The 22,080-nt window shown below is 39.7% G+C and overlaps 1 protein-coding gene across 1 annotated transcript in view; it reads left to right on the top strand.

Annotated features, from left to right (window-relative positions):
- VSTM4 (V-set and transmembrane domain containing 4) overlaps positions 1-21,693 on the top strand; it is a 32,286-nt gene extending 10,593 nt beyond the window's left edge. The window contains exons 5-8 of the mRNA XM_038141342.1: positions 2,297-2,330; positions 7,285-7,397; positions 8,235-8,296; positions 19,093-21,693. Of these exons, the coding sequence (XP_037997270.1) occupies positions 2,297-2,330; positions 7,285-7,397; positions 8,235-8,296; positions 19,093-19,218 (335 nt within the window). The 3' untranslated portion in view covers positions 19,219-21,693. The remainder of the gene's footprint in view (positions 1-2,296; positions 2,331-7,284; positions 7,398-8,234; positions 8,297-19,092) is intronic.
- Positions 21,694-22,080: the final 387 nt, after the last annotated feature.

Here is a 22,080-nt window from a genome sequence, read left to right as displayed (position 1 = left end):
GACTTTTCAAAAATCTTCTACCTTTGCACAAACATAAGTTGAAAGTAGTTGGAACTTCTTTCAGAGAAGACCAAGTGCTGAATCATTAAGTTGCATTCTGATCAGAAGCTAAAATTTTGCATGAGTCACGTTTCTCCAAATGTGTAGAGGGGTTTCAAAGCAATCTTAACTCTGTTCTATTTTATTCTCCTTTCTTGAGTAGCTGTCAATATTCTTGGGAATTTGATCGGTTTTATTAGCACTATCTCATTTGCAATATTTTCTGAAACTAAAGCGTCATTTCAACATTCAAATCTGTCTTTTCATAATAATATTTCAAGATCAAGGGTTACTGTGTCATTCTTGGCCTCAAAAAGGGTTTCTCAAAGAGGCTGCATCAAAGTAGTGTTGTTGTAAACAGAAGTGCTGTTTCAAATCTGTGGAGTAACCAGGGGAGGCTCTGCTTTCATTTCAGTTTGAAAGTGTTTTATTTGGAGACCACACACAAGCTGCAAGGATGAGATACTAGCACACTTAGCAACCACCGTGTCAGAGGAGAGTGTAAGGACCACCTCTGAACAGAAGCTTTCAGGAGGAGTCTGATTAGTGAGTTGCTTTGTTACTGACAGGAGAGAATCATGACTTTGCTGCCTCTGCAGCCCACACAGGTCCCATCAAGGAATGAGTGACTCAGATACACAAGTGAGAAGACATGTAAGCCAGAAATAGATGTATAGAGAAGCCCTTGCCTGACCACAGACACATTTCAGACTGTGGCTCCATCTTCCTGGTAGTGCACTTAGCAGAGTAACTCTGATTCTAACTGAACCCAACAACTCTGCTTGCCAAGAGGAAGGAGCAAGATCAATGTTATTCTTCTTACCCTGTTAAGTGATGACAAAGGTTTTGTGCCAAGAGAGTACCCACACTTAAGTATATTGGTCATGGTGAGTCATCCCAAAGCCACAAGCTCTAGACTGATGTATCCCAGTTTTCTTGAGCAGACATTGGGTTAGAATTTGCTTGGTTTTGTCAATTTACTGCTGTGAGCATACAAGCAGCTTGAAGGAAAGGTCTATTTACATTGAACCAACACCAGCTGAATATTGAAACAATATACAATAAAGAATAAGGATTTACGAAAGAGAAGTAGGTTTTTCTGATCTGCTAAAACCTTTTTTTGCAACCCAAATATCTGAATATTTGCATGCTCAAAAACGTGTCACCACTGTACATGAGCATTCCCTTACTCCTGACAGATTGGGTCTACTGTTTTCCTATGCATTTAAAAAAGGCCTGACAGGTAGATGGAAGCACTGCCTTGACTGGCTTAAACATTGTCTCTGTATTAGTCCCAGCTCCTGGTGCTCTCAGCACCCATTTCCTTAGGACCAAACTGCACCTCCTGGGAGCTGTATAGCTCCCTTAGAATGGCAGAATTTAGTTAAGTCCAAACATGAAAACTTTCCTGTAGAGAGAGGCAGGGTCATGGGAGTGCCCTGGTGTCTGCTTTTCATGGCCCTTTAAAGAACAGAGAATGAGGAGGTAGGGGCACGTCTATGTTGCATTCAAGTTCACATCATGACCCAGGGATGCACTCTCTCATCCTTTTGAGATATAAATTGGCAGTAGGTTGGCCAGAAGAGCCAGAGTCTGTCCTTTAAGAGAGGCATAGAAGCCGCAAAGCCACAAAAGGAACATCTTAATAACCCTGGCTCCTAAAAGGCTGCAGTGGGGCAGCTGCCCTTGCTCAGGACTACTGACTCAAAGGAATACGAAGAAGGATTTACACAGCTCACACACACAGCTGTCGGAGACAGAATGGTGGCTGGACTGGACCTCTGATCTGATCCCAGAAGGGATCCCTTTATGCCTGTGGCCACAATCTGACTTACATTAGCAACAGCCATGGCTCCTGTGGGTGAATGGTTTATTTCGGGCTTCTGGAAATAAATACAGGCACCACAAGGGAAATAAAAGTCTTCAAAGTAAAATTACTGGCCTGCTGTGATTTTCCTTAGCAAGCTGTCTTTTGGCTGGGCTGACCACTGGAATGTGTGTTGCCCAGCATTTCCACAGCAGATTTTTGGTGTTGTTTAATACATTCCCCTCTCCCAAGACTAGCTGTGTCTTCAAGTCAGACAGCATTTTAAAGCAAAATACAATGTATGGTGACTATCATTAGCTCTCCCAGTGTAACAACCTGGCAACTCCACCCTCTCAGCAACACAGGTCTGTTTGTAGTACTCATTTGAAACTCATAAATAATGTTGGTGTGAAGCCACATTTTCTTTCTTTTTTTTCTTTTCCTTAACAGTGAAGCATTACCTGGTGAAATGCCCCCAGAACAGGTAGGAGATTACACATCTCTTTGCTCTAAACCGAGGTACCAGTTCTGGATTTGTTTTGCTATGTGTGCTGAAGAATAGGAGTACTGTTTTCAAAATGCTTATGGGAACATAAAGATTCACAGATCCCTGACTCCTGAATGTGCCTGCTGTGCATGAAAAGGGAGAATCTGCCCGGGCTAGCTGTAGGTCCTGAAGGTGTTCCAGTGACAAGCCTCTCCTTGATGCTCTGAACTGCTTTCTGAAGAAGCCTGCTTTCATTCTGTGTTGGTTTCTAAGGTTGCCCAACACCTCATGGGATGGTAATAACTTAAACTCTCCATGCACACAGACCAAATCACAATGTTACTCAGGGGTTCCCACACCCAGGGACGGAGTGGGGTTCAAAAGCAGATTTTCAAGGCCCACAGTCTGTTCCCAGCTGAAGACTCCAAGTGATGGGAAGAATTCTTCTGCTGCAGTATTAATCACTGTCCCTTTAAATACCATCAGCTGCCAAAAGTTTTATGGTGTGGCTATAAAGCTGATTTCCATTTTATGATTTTCCTGATATGTATATTGGACTGGAGCTGCAGCAACAATATATGACAAATATTTTACAAACAAAAAGATGAAAGAGGGATGCCTCATAACAACACAGAAACACAGCTGTTTCCCAGTTTTCAGTGACAGAAAACATGTGTTTCTAGCCTTGCAGTTTAAATCCAGTACCTCTTGGTATCACATACTGTTTCTCATAGTCTCTTTAGGCACTATGGGATTCAGTGCCAAGTACAGTACACCCTAGATCCTCCAACAGTGTGATTTTTAGTGCATTCTCAGGGGATTATCATGGTATTCAATCTGACTGCCACTCAGATGGAAGTGAAAACAAAACAAAGCAGCACAGGGTTCAGGAGAGGCCAGTACAAACCAAAACTTTCATGTTATTTATGGACAGATCTTTGTTCTGTGACCTTGACCAGCCATTGCACCACCCAAAAATTTAGAGACAGCTCAGCAGTTTTAATTTTTTCCTGGATGTTTTCGCTTTCCCCCTTCTTTATTAACTGCTGGGACGAAGTTGGGATTACAAAAAACAAACAAACACAAAAAAAAATGGGGAGGGTGAGGAAAAGTATATTGGTATAGGGAAAGTATATTGGTAGGGAACATAAAAAGAGAAGAAAAATGAAAACTGAAAAAATGGAGCATGGCAGTCAGATAAAAATGCACACTACAAACTCTGGCACTCTGGGAATAGATGATGTAGCAGTGATACTGCTGCAAACACTGAACTTAGGGAGAAAACAAGCCAATGTGACTTCTTCACCATAAAACAGATTCTCTAGAAGTGAAAGAAATGCATGACTCTATATGGACAAAAACATGGTTTCATGTATTTCAGTGTGACAAGTTATGCTAATGAAATCCTCAATCACACAAATGCATGCCTAAAGTGCATTGACTTTGGGTCTTTAAAATTAAATACCTATGAAAGCATTACCAGCATCATAATTATGTTCCACACGTGGTACCATTTATTTTCCACCCTCTGCTCAAAACAAAAACCATCACTTCCTTTGAACTCATTGCTCTTCACCTGCAAATTCCTTGTCTTGGAACTTAATTCAACACATTTAGACCCAAAATCTGCTGTCTAAATATTCATTAGGCCAAACCGATTATCTAATTTGCATGAGATTCTTGTCATTTAAAATTACTACTGTGCAAAATTCAGCCTTGATTAGAGAAGCTCAACTCCATCTCCCTTAGTGATATTTCAAACACAGAGTAGAATCCACTTTCAAAATTACATTAATAGTCTGGTGTCTAAGAAATGTCTGTATTCCTACTGCAGTAATACCTAAGCATCTTAAAATATTTTATGTCTTGACATCAGAATGATGTTTTTGTTTTTGATTGGAATCAAAAGCACAGCGTGCTAAGTGATTTGCTCCAGGTCTCACAAAATGGCCGTGGTAGAAAAGAAAATTAAATCCAGATTTCCTGAGTATAACAAAGCAAATGTTTAGGTTTTGGTTTGCTACTTGACCAATAACAAATTAAGGAAAAAAAAAGAGTTGACCAAATCCCATTTCTTAACCACATTTTAAAAATAACTACCTAAATAAAACAGTACAGTTATTTTTAGTTTTCCAAACCACCTAATTCCATTTTCTGGTATTTTCTTTAAATACCCTTCTTCATATTATTTTCCTTGTTATTGGATCATTTTGCCAGTTTTCAGGTCCAGAAACCCCCAGGAGGTGAAGCTTTGAAAGCAGGAACATTTTTTTCTGTCTTTCATATTTGTGTTGGCCTGAACTCCCTAGTCCTTCAGTTACTGCTCTTCTGGAGATAAGTAAATTGGAGATAAATAAAGTATTTTTCTCAGACAGCTGTCCTTCTCAACACCTTGGTTCCACAGTGCCAATCTCACATTACAGGAGCACATTCTGCCACACAGATCCAGACACAAGAATCCAGATATCTCTGGCACCTTTGCACACAGCTCTCCTATCTGGAAAATATCTAAGTAACTCCCAGTTCACTCAAGTGAATTTTTTTGTCACCCCCCCTGCAGACCTTTGACAAGAGAAAATGGCTGACTTAGATGACAACAAGAAGAGTTCCACATCCTAGACACTAATAAGGACAGCAAAGCCAAAATTCAGTGGTTTTCCAGGTCTTGCAACAGCCATGACCTTCAGGGCCACTGCTGCCCCGTTCCATGATTATTACACATCTTCCACAGGTTACTTCCCCAAACACCTGTATTATTCTTGCTCTCTAAAAACTCGTTAGATCCTTCAAGAAATGCACAGCATGACACCGTTGAAATAGAAACCTGGGGGCTGAAGAAGGAGCTGGAGATAAAAAACTAACTTTCCTTTTAGACATAGAACAAGACAAGCTCACAAAGAGGCAGTGTTTCAGGGCCAAGGAGTCTTTTCTGAGCCTCCTTGTTTGGTTTGAGGAGCTCAGTTCTGAGACAGCAAGTATAGTTATTGTATCTCCCAGAATTAGTTAATCCTGTGTGGCCCTGGCATTTAAAAGAAATCTGCAATTCTCAAATTCATTTCTTTGTTGCTTCACATTTCCTGGCAAAGCAGGAATATTAACTAATGCAATGAATTGACACTAAACTTTTTCATATATTGTGCTTAAAGAAGTTATGTCATAACAACAGCATCTTTAGGCTACACATCTGCCTCAATGACCTTGGATTATTCAAACCAAAAATATTTTTAAAAAAAAGCATTCTCATGTCCTTTTGGGTAGTCTTTCTTCTTGGTAGTTTGCTGTTTGTACAAAGAAGCCAGGCAGAACAATTTCGTTTTCTGCTGGTTTTAAACCATTTCATCTTGATTTTAGTATAGAAACAGATGGCTGTTGTGGGATAGGTTCATAGTAGAGCAGGCAGACTTAGAAATTGTTTTAACCCAGCTCTCAGTTTACTAAAATGTGATTTATTTGTAAATCATGAACATATTTTATTTTTAAACACTTTTTAGAAAGTTTGGCAGCAAACCTATGTTTTTGACTTAGTACATGAAATAGTACATGAAATAGAACGCAGGAATACTAGCAAACCAGAGTCTTTTTGCAGTCCACACAAGTGTAAATCCAGAGTGATTTTACACTGTGACATTCATTTGAATTTACAGCTGTGTAAAATGTGTCTGTAATTTTGCTGTTCTTGTGTGGGCAATAGCTGAGACGTCTTAACTTTCATTAAGTCTTTTGCCCTGAATATTTTATTCTATTAATATAAAGAATATTTTATTCTATTAATATAAAGAGAATGTTTCATTATGCAAAAGAATCTGGAGAGGAACAGGAGCTTGGGACAAATGATTTAAAATTCAGTGAAATAAGTGTTATCAGTGTTAAAACCATGGAGACCCTGGTTGTGTTCCGTGGCGTGGTGGAACTCAAAGCACAGAAGAGAAAGGTCCCTGTTGAAGCACAACCATACTGCCCTAACCTTCCCCCAGGGACAGATGCAGCTGAGCAGCCACTGCTTACCAAGTCACCTCTGTCACTGTAGTCATCATAACTGAATGGTTTACACTCTCCCCACACCCCAGCTGTAAGTTAAGATTCCTTTCATTACCACTTAAGCCAGGACAATTTAATTCCCCTTTAGCTGCAAGCAGGGAGCCCCGGCAGAGTCAGTTACCACAGCTCAGTGACCCACAGTGGCAGCCACTGCAACCTGACTGCAGATCCCAGCCTGAATATCCAAAGCAGGGTTTTTGATTTCAGCCTTTGGGAGGTGATAAGGGTAAAAAATCCAGCAGATAGGAGTTTGTTTACAGTATAACTTGTATTCTTCCCTCATAGCTAAGAGCACCTTTTCAGCACAGATGTACTGGGGAATGCCCAAGTTAGAAAGTGGAGCACAGCTTCTTGTTTTATATTCCCTGGGCACACTGACCCCCTTGAAGAAGCCAGATTTTGCAGATGTGGGATTTTGAGCTGCCTGAAGACATGCTACATGCTCTCCTAGTCCCTCAGCCAGTCTTAGCCCAGAATCTGCATCAAAGATTTTGCTTTTCCATACACTTCCCATGGGAACTTATGCAACTATTGTAATCTGCCTGAGCCTCTGACCCTTGGGGGCAGGTGGGCAGAAGTTCACTCTGGGTGCAGCAGTGGGGTCATACATGCTTTTAAGGAATAGGTGCTATGAAATGGATCTTGTTTAAACCTGACAGTTTGCATTTTCTATGCCAGGATGAGTGAGACTCTGAGTTTCTCAGCCATACTGTATGGCTGAAAAAATGCAAAACCCAGAGCATTTCCAACCCCCGTAAGAGGTTTTTCATTTTATCCCCAGACCACAATCCTGGTTGTTGGGCACGGACTCCCACAAGTGGAAAGTGATGTGTTTGCATGAACTCACAGGGACAAACTTTCTTTCCCTCCATTGCCTTCATTTTCCCCTCTCTTTTGGGCCTGTGCTTTGCAGCTCTGGGGAGACAGTTACCAGTGTGACGAGCATGTCTCCTCTACAGCCGAAGAAGGTAAAGAAAAAGAAAGAGAAAGAGAAACTGGAGCAGCCACCAGCCATCCCAGCCAAAGGTATGAAAATAGAGGCACAGAGGTATTTCAAATCCTGAGCACAGCCATGGAGGGACAGCAGAGTGTGGGACATCAGGAACCCTGCACTTTGCAGGATTGTCTCTGCCTGATCTTGGTCCCATCTGGTGGGGGCAGAAATGTCCTGTGCCTGCTGTGGGACAGGCTGTCACCTCCCTGCAGCTTTAGCCATTCTGAGATGCTGCTCAATGAGTCCAAGCAGGAAGTCTCAGCTCCCACTAACTAGAGGAGAGAGAGGAACCTCTGCGGCAATATTAACCCTGCTCAAGGAGAAGATTAAAGTTAGGCAAGTTGAAATTACTTGTTGGGGGTATTCTGAGGGAAGCCAGCTCATTGCACTCTTTAAAACTGCCCATGCACTTGGGAAGTCAAGCAAACTGAGCAGATAGAGACCAGCCTCTTGGGGACTTCATTTTCCAAGAGGATTTGCAACTCCAGGGTCTGTCTCACAAACTCCTGGGTGCACTTTATGAGCAATGCCAGTGCTAAGCCAGTGGGAGAAAAGAGGGAAAGGACCTGAAGATTTGCTGTAGGTTAGGTCACAAATGATCAGTTCCCAGGGGTTAAATTGCTCTAGCCTTTGCATATAAGCAGCATGTCTTGCATATCAGATTCTTTATTCTTATGTATTTTTCTAATTCAAAACATTCATTATGTTTCCTTGCAAAATACCTGAAATATGGTTAAACTCATATATAAGTACATGCATTTGCTTCTAATTTGCTATTAATAGGTAATTTATAGATTGCTAATGCATATTCTAAAAATGACAGTGACTGATAATAATGTGAAGTGATGCCTTAATATTTGTTTTTGTAGCTCCAATTGCCAATAATTTCCCAAAGCCCAAGCTCTTGAAACCTCAAAGAAAATTGATTCTGGTGAGTAACTTTCTATGACATAATTTTCTGTATATTCTTCTCTCTCAATACAAATGCTGTAATGTTGCCAGAACTCTAGGTTCAGATATTATAAATTGCCTTAAAAAAATCATACAGGTCCTTTTTTAATAATAATTTTTCAAATTATGAATTATCTTGGTTCTTTTAATTCTGAGCATTACGTTACACTGTATTATGTTTTCCAGCTTTCTGACAGTTGTCATGTCTACAAACTTGGCCTGTCCTTAAGTGAAACCTGCTATTCATTCTCACGTGCTTCTAGCAGCTGGTGTTTTGGAAAAAAACGCCAGTCACTGACAGAATCATAACTGTACTGTTCACACTTCTTTTGAGACTTTTTGAGTGAGAAATGGGGAGCCTTATTCTGCACTTCATTGGTGTAAGTCAGAAGTGCCTTAATTGCAGGAATAAGATGGATATATATAGCTCATACTGAGGAAAAAACCTTCATATGACGGTTTCTCTTGGGTTTGTCAAACAAGTTTCTGTTTGAAAAATACCCTTGTAGATACATGCCAGACAAATCAGATGGATGGTGAGATGTTTCTTTGCTTTGATGGCAAAGCAGTGCCTGGACAAGACATCCAGTGGTAATAAAGTGACAGAGTTTTACACCAACTCACTTCAGATGCCCATAGCTGCTGTGGTCTGCTCTGTTCTCTGTGTAGGCAATAGAAAGAGAGATGAGTTAGAGTCAGAATCTGATGCTCCTGGTAATTCAGACTACTGCTCTGAGTTGCCTTTTGTGAATCCTTCTTTCCTTCTCTGGCAATATAGAGATCCCAGAGAGACCAACTTTCTATATTAGGTAAAGGTGGGTGCCTAAAATTATGCCACTGAATAACTCAAATGCCATGTGATGGTTTCACTTTCAGGTGAGGCTTAGAACTGGGAGCCTTACTGCCAATTTACTGTCAGTAAATTACCTCTACTTTTTACAACCCTGGCTACCTGGGCATAATGCCAGGTATCTTAAGGTGACTTGAGATGATGCCAGGTGACTTGAGAACAGCTCAGCTAATACCTTAGGTAATTTTACTGCTTGGGTATGGAGCTCGTTGTTCCTCTACTGGTCCTGCTGGGATTGCCCCTTGGCCAGACTCTGCTTATACAGGTCAGGCTGTGGTAGAGGAAGAGGCAGAGTTTTAAAACTCCATGAAAAAAGCCTTATGTTGACATGTGGCAGGCCAAAGCTATGCTAGGAGGACAACAGACACAGATGAGAGCACTTGGCACCAGGGATGAGAGCCACCCTTTGCTGTGCACCGGAGTAAATCCCAGCGCCCAGGCACATCAGTAATCAGGCAGTCTTCAGCCTTCTTAGGAAAACTCTCACCACATAAAGCACTCAGATACTTCCTGCAGGTCAATAAAGCACGTCAACACACGCTGAACTTAAAGGAAATATGTTTTCAGATACTTTTTCTTTCTGGAATAACTCCGAGGATAGCCCTCAAATAGCTGTTGCTCTTCCCTTCCTGCTATGCAACACCAGTCAAGGTCCAAACGCTTTGGAGGTGAGCAGGTGTAAAGCCTTTTCAAACAATGAAATCAGCTTTGTCTCCCCTAGCACAGCTGAGGGTCCACACGCTGCAGGCAGACAGCAAACTCTGTCTCAATGCCTTGCTGTTGGACTTCAGTCAGGCAGCTGTTTCCATATGTTGCTCCCTTCCCTTTTGCATTTCACCTCAGAGTGCACCTGGAGAGATGCAGCAGCCCCCAGCCAGCACACAATCTATGGGCATGAGTTAGTTTTAAGTTAAAAAGTTATGCAACAGATACAGACTCACCTAGAAATAAAGGGACAAAGTAAACAAAGCCAAAGTCAGTGTATAAGGCACATTCAGAAGCTGAGCAGGGCACTTCCCAGAGTGCTTTCCCAAGTCTGTCCCTTATGCCTCCTTTTACAACAAAGTTGTCTATGTTTTTGTTTTCTCAGGAAAAAAGTAATCCATACTTTCTGCTTTTAAACTACTTTTCAGTGAGGAAAATGAAACTAATTGAAGTTACAGTTTAAAGAAAGAGAAAAAATACAGAAAATACAGAGAAAAAGACATATAAAATATATCTAAATTAGACTGTTTTTAATTTTAGTAAACTTGTCTCTCCATTTTAATTCTCAAAAAATTCTCAGATTTTAAATTTTCTGTCTGCTTTGGGGCAAAAAAAATCATCATCATCCTGCCAAATCTCTGCAGGATAAAATAACCTTTTCTTTCCAACTGTAATGATTGCACAGCTGGTGTCTACACTAGGTCTTTTTTCACTGATGGCACACTTACCACATAATCACTACTGCAAAGACAGACACAAATTGCTGAGTTTCTGGGCTACTTCTGCATTTTTCCTGTGCAACCCAAGGAAGAGACTATATTGGGGCACCAGGAGAATATTCTAGAAAACCTAAGCTAACAAGCTAGAGTGTAAAGGAACATTACAAAATAATTCCAGTGTTTTGGGAAATATTTTTGTAATAGCCTAAATACCAGCAAAATTATTTCCAGAGGACATATGCTTTTGGTTTCTTGAAAGATGTTTATAATAAGCTAGAGAATTTCTTTTGTTGTTAACGTGCTAGAGTGGGTTGTAGTATAATTTTACAAGAACACAATAACCTGGATAAAATATAGACATAATCTCAATGAAAATTAAAAAAAAAACCAAACAGAGAGAAAGCCTAATACCAAGTTCAATTGCACAGCTTTGAGTAAAGCCTTTTAAATACTCTGCTTAAGTCATATTGCTTTTGCTTTAGCCAGAATAACAATTCTATGCTCCCCCTGTTGCAAAAATATTCCCCATCAGTGTCATTCTCTATTAGCATCAATGAGAAATGTGTACAGATCAAAGGAAATAGAGATGCTGAAATGCAAAAAGGGATGTTTTTTATAGCATGCAAGAAGCACAGAGAGTCATTACAAAAAAGGAAATTATGGGGGCCCACAAACTCTTCTCTCTAAGGGCTGTTCTGCTGTAGCCTTAAGTACTTAGCCCTTTGAGTTGGTAGAGATAAATCTTCTACTTCCTCAACCAAATTTTCTGGTAAGGCTTTCATTGCCTCATAGAGATTAGCTGTCATAGCCCAAGAGTGTCAGTTACAGAACATCATCTAAATGAAAAGGCTTTAGTGTATTTTCATGAAGGTTTAAACCATCAATCTGAGGAGCTCCTGTGTGATTCACTACAACCAGTGGAAAGGATGCAACTTCAGGTTGGATCAAACCTTCAAATCTTTACATATGCAAAATTTTTGTTGACTTCATCATTTTCACACTAAATTTTAAGGGGAGGAATATCTGCTCAGATAGAACAGGCTGTAGGGAATCTTCTGATTCTGCCACTGACATGCACTCTTCTATATCATACAAATATCACACTTTGAAATCAGGTATATATCTCCTGCATTACAAATTATCCCTTGGGCTTAGTTCTTCAGACACCTCCATGTAAGTGTCACAGTCCACAAGAGTTGGCTTCTGCTGTTCCTGCACTGACCAACATCTAGAATACCCTCTCTCTTGAATACAGTATGTCTGGTTGTTCCTGTGTGACTCCTGGAGCAGAGTCCTCCCAGTGACCATAGTGCTGAGCTGTCTAAGAGAAGCACATGCCTGCCTTCAGCTCATTCAGCATGGACAGCATTGTTTATTTCAGCATGGACTGGATCACCAGTGGCTCAGTGCTACGTGCTTACTGAGATCTGCTTCTGATGATGATGGTGTGAAAGCTGCTTGAGAAACAGGAAGGGATTATGGTTATCTAAAGCAGAGGGAAATTTCTAGCAGTCAGTATTCTGCACAACTGGTAGGATTCCTCAGTAGTCTTAACTGTAGGTACCACTGGCCCTTTCCTTGAGAAAGAAAAAGGAAGTGAAATACATCTGCTCAGTCATTTGTGAATTCTGGAGCAGGGAGCAATCAGGTCTTCCCTTCTACTGGATGACTTTAATTAAAAGCTGTGCCACCTTCTGTTAGAAGAGTTGCTTCCTCCACAATAGGTAACAATGAGTGATGATTTAGGCTCCCAGTTTCTTAAGGCATTACTGATCTCCACAGACTTCCAGTAAGACCATACATATGATATTCAAAGGGGTGGTGAACAGTTTTTCCCTTGACTCACTATGATTCTTTAGGAATTCCATTCTTTCCTCATAGTTCCTCTCTCTGTAAGATGAATAATCCTTTTTTTTCCCAGTTTCTCCATAGGATGTGAGATGTCCGTAGGACATGAATATCATTTGCACATTCAGCTTGACACTTGAAACTCAACATAATCAAAGCTACTGAGTTATGCCTGCTTCCCCATTCAGATTGAAGTTGCTATCTTTACTCTCAAGAAGGAATAATTTGTATAAATATGTAAAATTTCTTGTTGGATCAGTGTCGAGACTTGTGTATTTACAAAATCCCACAGTACATGATTTTTGTGTGATGACGCATTTGGAGTAACAAAAGTGTCACCAGTGGAGTGAGAACTTTTAATTACTTCATTGGCTTTTTTTGAATAATGAGAAGGAATCAGCCTGGTTTCCAGCAGTGTTGGTTTAGAATCTAGGAATAACTGCAACTGTAAAAGCAACAGAGCATTAGCAAAGGTGAGGATGCTCTTCCCCCAAAACTCATTCAGTGGGACTTATCAAATCATCTTTGTCCCTGACTCTGTAATCAATTTTCTGTGAGATTCAATAATAAAATTTAGATGCAATGGTGAACGAGTCTTCACAAATTGTTGTAGATATTTTTCTCAGGGAGTATAGGAAACATTTTATGGCACAGGGAGTAAAAAAATAGGTGTCTTAATGGGACCCCCCCCCCCCCCCCCTTTTTAACTGATAATGCCACTAAAAGACATAATTACTACTCTCCATATTTTCCAATGTCATATTTCTTAGTTTTGGCACTGAATGTCTCTCTTGGTATTTCAGCACTCTTACTGGCCACTAGATGGATTTCTGGAGGATAAGTCATTTTGCAGATCTAGCTTCAGAACTTCTGCAGAAGTAATTTCTGAAGCTCCTCTGTTACAGGGGAATCTCTGGCTTTCTGCTAGCAGTCAAGTCATTGACATTGGTAAACACTTGAAGCTCTTAAATTTTTTTTTTTCTGACTTCTGAGTTATGGTTCAATCTTAATGAGGAAGTCATCCCACTGAAGTTCACAGGGTTTGAGCATTAAGTGTATCTGTGGCCCCCAGGAACACTACTGATTTTAGCACAAGAAAGGCCACATATTTTAAAGGGAGAGATTTTCCAATGTAGATTTGAAAACATGACTGTCAAGACTGTCAAATCCTTTTCTCTCTGGAGCTACAGTGAGTTTTCTCCTGCCTGACCTCACTGCCAGCATGTGCTTTCTCCAGTGTCCTGGTGGCCCAGGCAAGGGAGTTGCAGCCCATCCACCAAACATGCTGGATCTTTCCTTCAGCACATCCTCACTTTCCTCCATCACTGACTCTTCAGTGATGTGATGGCCAAGCTGGCAACCATATCCCATCCCCTCCACAGCTGTAAAAACCAGATGCTTTGAAAAGAAGATATGCAGAGGAGATGATGGGCTACCCCCTTTCCCTTGGGCTGCACTCAGCATGCAGTTTCCACCCTTCTGGGCATGCATACAGAGAGAGCAAACAATCTCTTCCTGTGGAAACAAGCCCAATCAGTTGGCCTGGGGAGTCCTGTCTCAACACTTTCTGATGGAGTGTGCTCAGCAGTGACACTGGATGCTCCTGAGCTGTGCCATCTGGACAGTATCTGCATTTTTCCTGTGGAGCTTTTTACCGACTGTGACTACAAAACAGGATGTTTCTCAAACAGTAAAGGAAAAAGGCCAAAGAGTCAAGTTTGGCTTTTACAAGAGAAAGGGAGAGAAAAGTAATGGTAGTTCCAGAGTGTGCTGGCTAAGAAGAGCTCCTTCATGGCAGTGGGGCAAGGCTGCTTGCTTGGTGCTGTGGAGTAACCGGGCAAGAAGTGCAGTTCCTAGGGACTGGATCAAACAGACATCAGCAGCACCTCTTGACTCTGTACCTTTCCCGTCTGCGCTTCCTGCAGCATCCCTGGGCACCACATGTCCACCCAACAGCAGGCATGGCCGGGCCACAGGTGGCAGTTTTCCATGTACTGGCAAGCACACCAGCAAACATCTGCAGAATTGGCGGGGTTTTATCCTTGCTGACCTAAGCCATTCACTCATGAGCGCAGGGCATGCCAGTGAAGGTGGAGTTTCATTTTCAAATGTTACTGCAGGAAACCAGAGTGACTAAAAATACTGTGAAACTCTTAACTGGAATTTCATAGAATGGCTGTAGAAGGGACCTTAAAGATTGTCTAGTTCCAACCCCTCCTGCCATGTGCACAGTTTGGGACATATGCTTGTTAAATCCAGAAAACTCAGAGCTGAAAGTTCAATTTAATCTATAGGGTTTTTTTTCCCCTGTGTAAGTCTTGCTGTATCATATCTCAAACCAAACTACATTACATGTGATTATATAGACACTTAATTCAAAGGGCAATGTCTGCAGCAATAGTCTCTAAAGTATTTCAGACTGAAATGAACTGGGAAGTCAGGCTGTTTCTGCTTATTTTTGATAGTAAACTAAAAATTCACATTGGGTCTGCAATCTTTATGATAACATGTGGAGTCATGGAACAGTGAGATTGCAGCAGTCTCTAAGTGCAGGTTGGCATCAGTTGTTTTTCTAGAGAAGTTAAATTTAAGAGGCTATTATTTGCTTGCTTTCTTCATACCTAATCATTTTTTAAATTTGGATGAGAGTAGTCTTAGTTAAAACTTCAAGAACTTTCAAGTCTGACATTGCTCACAGTAAACATCCTTGAGGCTGCAAAGAAACAACCTAGCTAAACCTGGCAGGAGCAAAATTGACATTCCTGGTAATTATGAAATAAAATTCAGAATAATTTTGATTAAAAACCCAACCCTTCTAGTTAATTTCTAACACATTTATATACAAGACAAATCCAATAAAAGCAAAACTATATATACACATACTTTAGTTTCTTTTACATATTCACATGATAGACCTTGCAGATTGCTTAATAAGAAAAATGTTCCTATAAGTGAACTCTTTTGAATAGTTGCCAATGGGAAGCCCTGTGACTGGAATAAACTAAAATTAAACTGGAAGAAACCTGGAAGAGGAATCATTTTGCATTTGCCAGAAGATATACTGGAAAATCATAACTCTTCCTAATTTATATTTTGGCAAAGTGTATGATTCCAAGATGAGAAAACAGGCATACAAGATAAATACTGTATCTAGGAATTCCACATTGGAATAGAATCCTACTTGAAAAAATCATTTCAATATTATTTTAGAACAATGATGCAATTTTTAAATAAAAGGATGTTGTGGCCCTAGAAATCCCAATGACCTCCTAGAGGAAGACCCAGAGCAGAAAAAGAGGGGTGAATGGCCAGTCATTCATTGCCTCTTCCTCTTCTGCCCTACCCTCCATCCCACCTATAACACCAGTTAATAAAGTCACACTTTAATTGTTCCAGAAAGAAGGTGGTGGCAGGGTTCCAGGTTAACACTGCCAAGACAATACCCGATCCTAATGAGAGATGAAATTGTAGAATTAGTGGGTTTTTTCCCCCTGTCTGCTCAAAAAAGTTGGTTTTGGACAAACAAACCAGCAAAATTTAATTAAACATGTGGTTGATAAATGAAGTGCAGAAGAGTGTATGGAATAAAAACCTGGCTACCACAGGTACTTAAACTGCTGTTGGCTCCCATGCACTGTTATTACACATCTTTTGCTGAAAACTGTATACCTTTCACAATTTTGAACCTCCTGTGTGTTTCCTCATATTTTCAATCAAATTATTACATACTAGAAATATGCATAAGGGAAATTATTCTACACATTTTATGGTGTGCTGTTGCTTGTAGCAGTAATTGAAGTACCTTTTCCACTTATGAAAGTACTAATTTTATTTGGTTTTATTGCTTTTCTAGATGCAATTATTTATTTAGTGTGTTTTGGCTTTATTAAATTATGTTTACTATAAGAACATCATAAAAATGTATGAAAGCAACACATCAGCCACTACTGCCCAATGACTTATTTTGGGGAATCTAGTGTTATTTTTCATATCCAAACATAATAGAATAAGGTAAGAATAAAGAGATAATCTACACTGGAAAACAATGCAATTTTGAGATAATATAATAAAACACCTGGACAATATGATTTCATAAATCTTACTTCTAAAATTTACATGAGCTGGGCGTTAGGGTCGCTATTTTAGGACATGCAGCATTTTCTAAATGGAAACATAACAAGAAATATGATTAAACAAAGGGGAAAACATATACAGATTTAGCTTGTCCTGAACAACTGGTTCCTACAGAACAATGAAAATATTTCTACCTCAACAGATATCTGCATCAGACTTAGGAAATGTAGAGTCTTACCCTGGCAGTGACCAACAGCTTTGTTTCAAAAGTTTTACCAGGTTCGTTTCTAGGAGGCTTTTCCCATGCAGTGTATCATTATGCATTGAAGGTCTGATGTGACACTAAAGCTAGCAGCAAAATTCTCAATACCTTCAAACAGAAACTCAGTATATTGTCATACACTGAAAATAAAATCTTCAGCATTAGTTGGTGTTGTTGTGATGTCCACCCTCAGTAATTCCTGTATTTAGCTTCTGTTATTAGCACGACTGAATAGACCGGCACATATAATTTGAAATCTCAAAAGGAATCTCTATCTTAACATAAAAGCAAAAAACAACTGAAGTGCCTAGAAACTGAGGCTAATACTTTCAGGATAGAAAGAAGAGGGTAATATAAAAATTTTTCAGGCATCACAGCAGTTGACCAAGATTTTTTTTCAAGTCTTTAAGCCAAGGCCAGGATAGGAGAGATGTCCTTCTAAGCACTGTGATTCAGTTCAGTCTTAATCTATTAACAAAGAAAATATATATTTGATTTCTTTTACAGTCAAGACCTGTCTGGGCACAGGAATTCCTTTTGTCATTACACTAGAGAATTCAGTGAAAGCAGGAAATGTTCTGTGTTGTCAACAGCAGAGCATTTGATAGTGAATGAGACCAAAAGTTGAGATGAAATAGGGCGGCACATGGAAGTGGGGGAGGGAGGGAAGACAGTGTGACCAGAGAAATGCAGAGGTGCCAGCCCTGCAGGCAGTGCCCTGCAAAGGGCTTGGACTCACTTTGCACAGATTGGCTGACTTCAGCGACACCACTTGCAGCAGCAGCAGCTGCACAAATTTGTGTGGATTTGATCTGCAGGGAAGAAATAAGATCAAATTAATGCTGGAAAAGTGTAAACTTTTTCATCCTGATGTAAACAACCTGAAATGCTGAGTGTGAGCAACTGCCAAGGCAAAAGGAGAGGATTCCAGAGCAGTGCAAAGGACAGGAAGCAGGGGAGCACAGGGACTGTTTTCAGAGGGTATTAGATGCTTATTTTTTTAGGCAGAAGACAATACAATACTTATTCAAACACATTTCAAGGAAACAGGAATCATTTGTGTTAAATCAGAAATAAATAAGCAATAAATAAAATGTGAAACTTGTGGCCTTGGCAGATATTTACAGTTTTTTCCTAACATTTAAGTACTGTGTGGAAAATCTTGGTTTATGAACTTTGAAACTTTATAAACTTTAAAACTTCAGTTTTAAGTTTACAGCTGCCATTTCTTAGTCTGAGAGATGCACCTTTTCATGGTTACTTCTTGTGACTGCAGAAATTTGCATGGCTGAAATGCTTTGGTTCTTTTAATTGTCTTCTGCACTTCAACTTGAGGACTCCCGTTATTTGGGTAGAACACAGTACTCAAGAAGATAAAGAACAAATTCCCCAGTTTTTCACTTGCATAGGGCTTCTTTTTCAGGGAGCATAAACCTCAATCTTCTACAGATGAACTGAAATCCATTTCAAGTACTGAGGGTCTCACATACAAATCCACGGCAACTCTTTTATTTGTTGCTACATTTTCTGAGTTGAATTAGACATGAGCAACCCACTCACAACTGTGAGCAAAACACACTCAGGAGTACGATACAAGATTTTCCTCTTCTAAGCCACCTGAGTCTGGATGAAGCTGCCAATAGCAGTAGGCAGCTTCTGCCACACAGGATAAATTTGTTCAGGAAATTTTATTCACCATCTCCCTTAGCTAAATTTTATAGTTTTAGTCAAATTCAATCACTGTAATACAGCAGACAGTTTTGGTGGTATGGCCTTTGTTCTAAACTCTGAACTCATCTATAGCTTGGCAAAAGTGAAATTCCATTGGAGTGGCAGTAATTCTATCCAGTTTTTTCTTCCTTCTGCATATTTTTAACATTTTTTGGTTCTGTTAAGAAATATATTGAGAGGCTCTGTGAGTGGCTGTGATTAGAGATGTAACTGGTCCAAGGTTTACAGCTGCAACACACATCTGGCATATATCTTTCAAATTGTGAAATCTGCAATAAATAAAATTGGGAAATTTAGTGTTAAGGAGGCTGAACATTTTGCTAAAATGCATATTTCAAATCTGTAATATTTGAATTGTCAAAATATTCTTTGAAATTAGAAGCAAACCTGAAAATCCTACTTAGCCCTGTTTCCTATTTTTAATATTACTTTTATTTCATCTTCTAGTTCTAGTTCTAATGCAGAGTAAAATGATTAATAGCATAGTAGAATTAGAATGGGTGGGAGAAGAACTATACCCAGTATTACAAAATATCTTCATTCAGTGGTAACGACATTGTAACGAATTTGTTGGTTCTTTTTTGCAGCCAAAAATAGCAGAGGAGAATTTAACATATGCTGAACTTGAACTGATGAAGCCAATTCAGGAAGCCAAAGGCATTTCCAGTATGACAGTCTACGCACAGATACTCTTTGAGGAGAACAAGCTGTAATAGTTCATGCCTGTATAAATGTCCTTTGTCTGTGTTCTATTTAATTCTTGCTGTGCTGTTTATTTATAAAAATCATACAAATGTCCTTATTTTTTTATTTCCATTCATGCACTTCTATTTTTCTATGAGACTTTTAAACACAATGTAGTTGAAAGTAGTCATAGAAAAAGCAGCTGGTCAACAAGTGGCATCCCAGAGATACCCTTCGTGGTGTTCCATACCTCTGTTGGAAATGGACTGAAGTTCCGCCTGGGGCATTTTTAACACTAAACATTCCTTCTTTAATGCTGATGTGATGAGTCCAGGTGCCAACATCAGTATCTTAGCAAGCCTCAGGAGGAGTAACAGCAGGATCTATGCCCATGAACCTGCTACTGAGGGAAAAGACCACTGACCAGAAAAATGGCCATTTTAATGCATTTTGCCCCTTTAGAAAAATAATAACCCAGTAAAGCTGAGAACTTTTGCTACAGCCAAGGGAAAGCTAAAATTACTTTTTCTACTTCTTTTCCCCTTCTCTAAAACTACTTAAATAGGTTTGTGTTCTACATTTTCAAATTCCCTTTCTAAATGACATTGTCTTTAAAAACTTATGTTACTTTTAGTATGGTGTTTGAAATAAATTATTTCAAAATAATCTGAAGGAAACATTTATAGTTAAACCCCCACAATTTAAGGAAAAATATTCATAGCTTGGGAATATCTCCCAGGATTTGATTTTTTAAAATGGTGATTTTGAATAGGAAAAAACTTGATAGTGAGTGAAAACCTGAGAGAACCAGGACACTGCTTTTGGTCTTGGTTTAGTTTGGTACTTCCAAACCTGCAAAAGTTTTCTCCTATAGCCTGCACTAATAAGCTGCTGACCTAGAGGAAAAAATTACACAGATTCTCCTTCAGTATGGAACAGACTCTATAAAGCCCTGCTGAATTTGGAGGTATTTCTTTGGAAAGACCAGGGCTCAAGAGATAGGGAAATGAGCCTAATGTCAGGACACAAAATAACATTCCTCTTTCCTTACTTCTTGATAACTGAGAAGGCATTCTTCCTTTTCCTTTGATACCCATTCATGGAAAATGAGTTATTCTGTGCCATCCTGGGCATTTCAGTCATGAAGAGTAGCTGGACTGATGTTTTCAAGCTCATGTATCTTCAGTGTCTAAATTTCCCCAAAGCTCAGTGATAATTTGAATACCTAGCATCTTTCAGCTGTTGGGAAGATTTAACCCTTGAGTAACTGTGCAGTTCATGGAGATGGAGAAGCTTGGGCTCTTTAGGTCACCATCAGGTCATGGAGAGCCAATACTTGGCACGTGCCAGGTCTTCTCCAGGTCTGTGAGGGAGCCCCATGACAGGCTGCTCATTCAGCAGTATTTAATGTGGATTTTGGAGTAGCACTCCTTGGTTCTGGAGTCATAACTAAGATGGCCCAAGCTGCTTCTTCCTTTACAGGTCACACCCCTTTAGTGATAGAACAGCCTCTCACCAGGGCTCAGAGCACAGCTGGGAATCACCACAGGAACACTCATGCCCTTGTTCTTGTTACTGCAGGAGAGGAGGGTGGTGGGACAATCAAGGATGGGGACATGCATCCAAGGGCACCCATGTGACAGAGCACATCACTGCCTTTTGGAGGGGTTCACCAGAATAAGCAAGTCTGTATAAACTGCTTTCTAACTTTTTTGAACAGTAGTAAAGATTAGGCAGCACACATAATCTGCTATTGTCTAGCCAGGATCTGTAAATATAAAATGCGGTCATCTTCTTCCACATTGGATAAAAATCTCTTCTACAAAAAGGAATTTAAGGAAAGCATATCAGGCTGACCATTATGTACAGTACTAATTCCAATTCTAGTCCTTCATCAAAACAGTTCTTTCCAAACTAAGGCCAGCTTTCATGAATACATTTGTTAGTATTTATTTGCATTTTTAATGTTTGCATTTGTGAGCTATCAAAAATGATGTTTCACCTTTGCATTATTCCAGGATTTAATCACCCACCAAAAGGGCATGGCGTCTTTCCTTGTTCTCTGACCAGGTGTTGGACTTCCAGTGACAACAGCAATTAACTCATTGACCAAAACCAAATTGGTGCTAATGAGTGATTCAACATTCAGGGATCAATTTTGGAACATCCTAGCTGACTATTCAAAGAGGATATCTGTAATACAGACACCTGTTCAAAATGCCTTAGAAAAATGTAGATTTATTAGTTACTACTTTGGAATTTAAAATCCTAACACATTAATGATTTGACCACTTAGCTGTGAAAACTTTCAGGTTTGGTTACAAACATTTCTTTTGTATAGAGCTGGCCATTGTGCCCATTGTTCAGAAGAATCCTCTACTGTATATTTATGCCCAGCATGTTAATGAATACCATTCTTTATGTATTAATATCCTATATATTCTTGTTTGTGTTTGATATCTAATTCCCCAAAATAATAGTTAATTGAACTGAATAAATTACCTTTTTTGTAAGATTTGTTGTCTTAGTCTCACTGTAGGATTTATTGCTTCCTAGAGAGGGATATTGCTTCCTAGATTGAAGGATATGTGTTTATCTCTTACACTGCATTTATAAAGTCACAGTATTTGGAAATGAATTCTTCATTCTGCAGAAAATTCCGGCTTTTTAAAATGTTTTCTATTTGGAACTGACTTCAGATGGCAGCAGAATCCCGAAAGGCAACAGACCAGCTGAGTGAAACAAGGCCTGAAATACTACTCGGGAGAGCACCCATCTTCCCAAGAAGACATTTCTTATATCTTTTCTTAAGCAATGTCTACCTAGATTTAATAATGTTAGATCATGTCACTGGGGAAAGGAAAAATGCCATCTTGCAATGAATTGCACAT

Source organism: Motacilla alba, chromosome 6 (assembly GCF_015832195.1).
Source record: "Motacilla alba alba isolate MOTALB_02 chromosome 6, Motacilla_alba_V1.0_pri, whole genome shotgun sequence".
Taxonomy (NCBI): domain Eukaryota; kingdom Metazoa; phylum Chordata; class Aves; order Passeriformes; family Motacillidae; genus Motacilla; species Motacilla alba.
This window is presented reverse-complemented; position numbering and strand designations above follow the sequence as displayed.